This window comes from Octodon degus, unplaced genomic scaffold, assembly GCF_000260255.1.
Source record: "Octodon degus isolate 3935 unplaced genomic scaffold, OctDeg1.0 scaffold00010, whole genome shotgun sequence".
Taxonomy (NCBI): Eukaryota; Metazoa; Chordata; class Mammalia; order Rodentia; family Octodontidae; genus Octodon; species Octodon degus.
In genome coordinates, this window is record NW_004524586.1 from 5,002,595 (window position 1) to 5,010,273 (window position 7,679).

Consider the following 7,679-nt stretch of genomic DNA (forward strand, 5'->3'; position numbering starts at 1 on the left):
CCCACCCCCAGGTGAGGCTAGGAGGGGCTCACCTCCAGGTAGGGCTGGATGGTAGAGTACAGTCTGCTGATGGCCACTTCATCCGCATGAGGAGCCAAGGCCACAACCAGGTCCAGAACAGACAATCTGCTTGGGGCAGGAGATGGAGGGCTTAGGAGGGCCGGAGAAGGACAGGGGCCAGCAGTGCTCATGTCTAGTGGCCACAGGACGTGGGAGAAGCCAGGGTGAAGACCAGGACCTCACAAGAGCTTGGGGACGATCACAGATGCTACCCAATTAAGCACTCATAACGTAACAGGCCCTGGTCCTGGTGCACTACACACACCACTCCTACTATTTTTATGCCCCTTTTACAGATCAGAACTCACAGGCACAAGGCAGCTTAGCAGGTGTCCAAGGCCACACAGCTCACAGTCCACAGGGTTTCTGCTAGACAATCCCCCGGCTCAAGCAGGGAAGCCTTGAACACATTACCTGGTGAAGTCTGAACTGGCAGGGTCAAGCACCTTCTCACTTGCTTTTTCCAGAAAACCATTCACCAACTGGACGTCCCAAGAGAAAAATAAGAGCAGCCATAACTAGCAGGTACCAGAGCCATCTCCCACGGCTTTGGAGCCTCCAGCTGAGCCCAAGCCGAGGCTGTGTGGCAGAGAGCCTCAGAACCTGGCAGCCGGGGCTTCAGCCTTTCCAACAGGCCCACCCAAGCTGCTGACCTGAGGTACCACCCTGCTCCTAGCTCACCTGAGTCTCAGTTATGGTGAGATAAGTTTTGATAGTCTCCAGCACAGCTCTGCGAGGGGCTGGTGTGTCCCCAGTAGCTACAGGCTGCCCATACAAGTTGAAAAGGATTGGCAGGAAGTTTTTGGCAAAGCGGCTCACTTCAGCCCGATCAGCCTCTAGCAGGAAAACCAAGTTTGCATTAATGGGACAGAACTGCCTCTGCCTCCATGGCCACCGGGGCTACAGCCAGAGACACCCTCTTAGGAGACACCGGCAGGACCTCAAACTCATGGATACAGTTTCTTTGGCAGGACAGGCTAAAGAACAAGGTGTGAGAACATACTGGGGGTAGCAGTGGGATGAGACCTTCATGTCCAGCTCAACCCTCAGATGGCAGAGCTTTATACCCGCAGCTCTGCCAGGCGGCTAAACTGCAGGTGGCCAGGGAGCATGGTCAGAGACTGTGTTACCCTCTCAGCAGCCTCACATACCTGCCTCACAACCCCTGGTGATGAGGGTGCGCAGGGCCTGGCACACAGTGACTCTCAGGTCCGGGCGCTCACTGATGGCAGTGCCCAGTGTCCGTGCCAGACCTTTGAAGGAGGCAGCCACATCTGAGGGCCTTGTGCAAAACCCAGGCAAGAGGGTCCAGATCTAGAAAGGAGACAATAAGGGACAATGACAGCAGAGCCCATGACTCTTCCCTCCTCACTCATCTCACCCCCGCAGCTGATTCTCACCTGCCACTGCAGTGTGTCGTAGATCTTGGACTCCACTGTGCTCCCTGCCTGGGCCAGCTCCAGAGCTAGAGTATGCAACAAAGACATGGGGTGACTCTGGGTATCCGCCTGGCCAACGGGCCGCATTTTACCAAAAGCAAAATGCCTAACCATGAGGACAGGAATATGGGTGATTTCCCCTCCACACGGGTTGGATCACAATACTTGTGACTCAAAACCTGTAACAGACTTAGGGAAAAGAAGGTAGCTATCTCTCCATAATCTCACTCCCTCAGACATGGTTTCTAGTCCTTGTGCTTCCATTCTCTCAGTCTCTCTCTCTGTCTCTGTCTGTCTCTCTCTTCCCTCCCTCCCTCCCTCTCCTTTAAAAGTATTTGTTATTGGGTCTCACTATGCAGATTGAACGCATACTGATCCTTCTTTTTTCAGCCTTCCAGGCCCTGGGATAACAGGCGTGCACCAACAGGGCTGGTCTTTCAATTTCTTTAAAAACATACTTTTAGAGGGCTGGCCAGATAGCTCAGTGGTCTAAGCACCTGTTTAGGCAAGCTCAAGGATCTGGGTTCGATTCCCAGCACCAAATGCCACACCAATGAGACTGGGCATGGTGGTGCATGCCCGTAATGCCAGCGCTAGGGAAGCTGAAAACAGAAGGATCACTACAAGTCTGAGTAGCATAGTGAGACGCTGTATGAACCAAATACATAAAAATTTAAAAATAAATAAACACTTTTAGGACATAAATAGAACTATGTTATATTATTCTGGAACCTTGTTTACTTGACAATAAACGTTATTAGGCACGTTCTGTTTTAAAGTCTGTGTAATAAACACTGCTTATGGTTATTTCATTTCATCCTTATGGTGTAATTATCCTGGCCAGGAGGATCACTGAGTATTTGAGACCAGCCCGAACTACAGAGGAAGATCTCGTCTCAGAAACCAAAAAAATGAGGCTGGCGGGTTAGCTCAGTTGTCTAAAGCACCTTCTTGAGCAAAATCAAGTCAGGGGCAAGGGACTGCGCCCCAGCACCACATATTGTACTAGACTTGCCCTTAAGGCAGCCTAAGCAAGCAATAAATAAATAAGACGCCAAAAACATCTGGGGAGACAGTTCAGCAGCTTAAGCGCCTGTCTGGCAAGTGCAAGGTCCTAACCTGGTACCAAAAAGACCCACATCCAATAACACTGCATATGCTGTGTAAAAATACAGTATTTCCTGAAATACTTTTAGTCTTTGACTGCAGATAGAGAACCAAGGCTACAAAAGGCCAACTACATACATACATACATACATACAAACAAATACATCCTAAGATTTAAGTCTATCTCAGGGGCTCTCACAAGTAAAAGGAGAACTATTTATTGCGGTCCAAGGAGGAACAAGACCAAGGGTTATAAAAGCTCCATGGGAAGGGAGAGAGGGGCACAGATGCATCCCCGCCCCCACTGCCAGGCAGGGCAGTCCCAGGAGGGAGGTCTGGCCATGCCGGGGGCCAAAGGTATCTGCTCAATGTCCTGAGGCATGGTGTGCAGGACTCAGTCCCCTCTGGCCCCCAGTTAAGGTCCCCAGAAATGGGGGGCCCTGGCTGCAAACAGGCAAGGGCTCTGTACCTTTGCTCTTCAGGGTGGCAGCCAGGGGCAAGAAGTAGGTGGTGAAGAAATTAAGCCTTGTTTCCCGGACATGGTCCCTGATGACAGGTAGCAGCCAGCTCCGTGGGAAGTCCAGAGTCTCCCTGGGAGGAGGACACAGTGAGGAAAGCGACAGTCTGAAGACTACTCTGCACAGGGACTGGCAGACATCCTTTCCCTAGGGAAAACTGGGGAACAGAGCTACCTGGCAGTCCAGGACCTGGCCAATGCCAAACACAGTCACACTTACTCGGAGCCATTAATTTCCAAAGGAACAGCCTGCAACACCACCTCGGGCCCCATGCTGGTCACTGCAGCCCCCACTGCCTGGTCTAGGGCTGTCGTGTGGGGGAAGTGAGGGGAGAGGCGCAGGTCACACAGGGACTGGAGGCACTAGAGAAGAGGGATAAGAGGTTACAAAAGGAACATGCCTGCAGTGCTGGGAATGCACCTCAGGGGCACAGTGCCTGAGGTTCTTGGTTCAATGCCCAGTACCTTTTCCCATTCCTCCTGTGACAGCCCAGTTGCCCTCTGGGAACACAGAAACATGAGTGGCAGACAGTGCAGACACATGACCCTCCCTAGCAGCCCAGGGCCCCACAAACCATCTCTGCCCTGGCCCAGCAGCTCCCAACTCACCTTCTTCATCACAGGGTGGGCCTGCCTGCCACACACCTCAAAGAAGACACACAGCAGCTGTAGCACAGAGCCCCACGCTGCATGGAATTTGTAGGTCAGGCCTTCCTCCACTGCCCTGCCAAGAAGAGGCACAAATGGCCAGTCATACCACCCAGTGCCCCAGCCAAGAACTGTCAATGGCTGGCACCACGAGCTACAAACTCAAGCTGGCCCATAAAGTACCCCAGGAAATAGAGAGAACAAATAACACTTAGAAACTGTGTCCATGAGGCTCCTTCTGCTGAGTTCAATTACATACTCCTAGTAGTTAAAGAAAAGCTGTTAGAGCTGGTGAGATAATTCAGTGGACTAAGTGCCTGCTTTGGCAAGTGCAGGGACCAGGGTTCGATCCCTAGTCCTGTGCCTCCGGGGCATGCTGAGCAGGCAACAGTCTGGACATGGTGGCAAATGCCTGTACTGCCAGCCCTGGGGAGGCTGAAAATGGGAGGATCACTATGAGTCCAAGCTGAGACCCTGTACCAGATACATAAATGAGAAAAAAAAAAAAACCACTGCAGGCAGGCAGGACACTATTCCCCTGTAAGCATATATCCTAACAGTCTCCTTTGGATGGCAAAAAAAAAAAAAAAAAAAAAAAATCGAAAAAATAAAAACCTGAGAGGTGGTAATCATTTCCAGCTTTTTTTTTTTCCCCTTTTGGCAGAACCAGGGATTGAACTCAGGCCCTTGCCCAAGGGTTTATTCTACTGAACTATTTCCCCAGCCCCATTCCCAATTGTAGACGGGGTGAAGTTAACTTGCCAGGGTCACTCTACTGGCAACCACACCGAGTCTCCCCAGTCCACATCCTGTCAGAGTCCTATGGGAAGAAGATGGGACAGAACAGGCAGCCCAGGCAGAAAACAGTGCCTCTACCTAGGCCAGCTCCTGTATACCCCAACTGGCTCCACCTCCTGCACAATCCCTGCCCAGCATTCTGGGGACTTTAAGGAGTAAGAGCCCATAGGAGTCAGTGCAGGCAATAGGTGTAGCTGGTGGGGAAGTTCTAGCCTGAGATTTCCTGGAACTTCATCCCAGATGTACAGACCTCTGTCCACACGAGGAACAGTCCCCAGCATTCCATGTGGAACTGGACAGAGCCAGAGAAGACCCAAGAACCCTAGCTGCTTTCCTGAGATGACACAGGGGTGCTGCCATGTACGTGAACGGTTCCTCTCACAGGTGGAGGGCAGCACAGTAAGAGTGGATTCTTAGTGGGTGGTCACCTGTCACTGGCCAGGTGATCTCAGCTTTGTCAACAAATGGGGTTAACACTGCTCTCCTAGTACCTTAAGGATCACTGCAGCTTCTATTTAATACTTTCCTGCTGTACCCTTTGACTGACAAAGACCCTGAGGTTTGGAAAGCCTGAGGATTAGGCCTAGGGGCCAGGAATTCTGGGACAGGAACCCAGGACACAAACCTTTCCCCACACTGTGGCACCTCTCCCGCTGGAAGCATATGTCAAATGCGGCAGTGCTCCAGCTGGCAGGAGCTGTTCTGGCAGACTCAGCATGCAGCCCGACACCCCACATCCACCTGGTGCTAGGTGATGTGCTGCCCACAGTACGTGCCAAGTGGAGCACTGGTCACTATGTAGAACTTTTGTTTTTGGCGGAACCAAGGACTGAACTCAGGCCCTTGTGCTTGCCGGGGACGCGCTTATTCCACTGAGCCATCTCCCCGGCCCTAGAACTTCTGACAAGGCACCCTTTGTGTCTTCCTAACATGACATCATGTTCTCACCTGAACATCTTGGCAATATATCGGGCAGCACCTGAAGCTGAAGAGGTCACCAAGCCGATGTCAGCCATGTGCAGAGCCACGCACTCCTTTAGGATCTCCTGTGGAGAGGGGCACGGACTCCCTGGATCAGGGCATTCCCCCAGGAACACTCATCCCCCCCCCCCCCCAGGTCACTGCCTGCTGACGCTTCCCAAGTGTCTACTCCCACAGGAGACCAAGCTGGGCCCCAGGTGAATTGCACAGCAAGCAGGACCCCATGCTCCCTGCTTCCTTAGTGAGGGCAGTGGCTGGGAAGCTGCAGTACCTTCAGGCTCTGTGTGGTAGCTGTCACCACCTGCAAGTGAGGGGAGAGGAGACAAGGCATCGCAGTTCCAAAAAAGCGAGCAAGGTGGCCTAGGCCTAGGTCCCGCTGCAACCTGTCAAGACAAAAGGTTTGGGCTAGGGAAATGGCTCAGTAGGATAAGCGCTTTCATGGCAAGCACAAGGGTCTGAGTTCAATTCCCGCTTCCGGGAAAAAAAAAAAAAAGCCGGGGAGATGGCTCAGTGGAATAAGCACTTTCCTGGCAAGCGCAGAGGCCTGAGTTCAATCCCCGGTTCCACAAAAAGACAAAAGGTTTCTGTGAGGCTGGGCTCTATGCCTCAGAGACTCCAGCAACCAAGGCGAAATCTTCACAAGTCCTGTTCAAGCACAAGCAATGGCCTGTAGGCCTCTGATCTTTAGGGTCTTTTTTTTTTTTGGGTCATTTAAGACTGTCATTAAGATAATAAATACATGTGGTAGGGCCGGGGCCAGAGGCTTGATCCGATGGCATACCATGCCAGCCCTGCCCCCGGAGCGCGCTGAGATGGTAATTAAGACTGGGAGTGTCTGTCATCCCAGCTCTTAGGAGGCTGTCAACAGGCAATCGCTAGAAGACCCATCTAGTAGTGAGACCCCGAACACCCTGTAGACCCTTCCCTAAAATACAAAAATAGGGGCTGGGGAGATGGCTCAGTGGAATAAGTGCCTCCCTGACAAGTGCAAGGGCCTGAGTTTAATCCCTGGTTCTACCAAAAAAAAATAAATAAATAAAAATGTGAAGGGACCTAAAATACAAAAATAAATAAATACATGTGGTAAAAAATTCAAACAGGCCAGGTATAGTAGTGTACACCTATAACCCTGGCACTTAGAGACTGAGGCAGGAAGGTAACTGCAAGTTTGAGGGCAGCCGGTGCTTCATGGTGAGCACAAAAAGACAAAAGGTTTCTGTGAGGCTGGGCTCTATGCCTCAGATTTCTAAACTACACCGTGAGACCTTTTCTCTTTTTTTTTTTTTTGGCGGTACCAGGGATCGAACTCGGGACCTTGCACTTGCCAGGCAGGCACTTACACCACTGAGCTATATCCCCGGCCCGCCATTTTCAAAAAGCAAACAAAAGGCCAGGGATACAGCTCAGTGGCACAAGTGCCTGCTTGGCAAGCACAAGGTCCTGAGCTCAATTCCTGGTACCAAAAAAGGAAAGAAATAAAAAATAAAAAAAGTAAAGCCACACAAACATAAAAATTCAAACAGGTTTTCAAGGTAGAGAATGAGGGGCACAGGGCCGAGGAGATAGCTCAGTAGAATAAGCATAAGCGCTTGCCTGGCAAGCACAAGGGCCTGAGTTCAATCTCCAGTTCCGCCAAAACAAACAAACAAGAATGAGGGTCACACCTGCCTTAATACTTTTATCTGGCCTGACCTTTAAATACATCTACTAGAGGAAAATCAAAGTAAACTTCTTATATGTTCACCCAAAACTTTTACATATACACAAACATACAAAATAATAATTGTTTAATATTTGTATAACACCACATACCACTAATACTACATGTATTCTTTTTTTTCTTAGAACCGGAGATTGAACTCAGGCCCTTGCGGTTGCCAGGGAAGCGCTTATTCTACTGAGCCATCTCCCCGGCCCCTACTACATGTATTCTAATCATTTTAATCTTTCAAAAACTATTCAGAGGGCTAGGGAGACAGCTCAGTGGCCTAAGTACTGCCCGGAAAACATAAGGTCCTGAGTTTGATCTCTGATACAAAAAAAAAAGGAAGCCAGGTACAGTGGCAAATGCTTGTAACCCCAGTACTTGGGAGGCCGAGGTGTGAGGATCACTGGGAGTTCAAGACTAG

At 50.6% G+C, this 7,679-nt stretch overlaps 1 protein-coding gene across 1 annotated transcript in view; it reads right to left on the bottom strand.

Annotated features, from left to right (window-relative positions):
- The window catches only part of Rrp12 (ribosomal RNA processing 12 homolog), a 51,339-nt gene that overhangs the window by 28,610 nt on the left and 15,050 nt on the right, over positions 1-7,679 (bottom strand). The window contains exons 11-20 of the mRNA XM_004625690.2: positions 5,822-5,933; positions 5,518-5,615; positions 3,733-3,847; positions 3,344-3,486; positions 3,076-3,197; positions 1,461-1,525; positions 1,212-1,374; positions 742-896; positions 475-542; positions 33-126 (exon numbers count right to left, since the gene is read on the bottom strand). Of these exons, the coding sequence (XP_004625747.1) occupies positions 33-126; positions 475-542; positions 742-896; positions 1,212-1,374; positions 1,461-1,525; positions 3,076-3,197; positions 3,344-3,486; positions 3,733-3,847; positions 5,518-5,615; positions 5,822-5,933 (1,135 nt within the window). The remainder of the gene's footprint in view (positions 1-32; positions 127-474; positions 543-741; positions 897-1,211; positions 1,375-1,460; positions 1,526-3,075; positions 3,198-3,343; positions 3,487-3,732; positions 3,848-5,517; positions 5,616-5,821; positions 5,934-7,679) is intronic.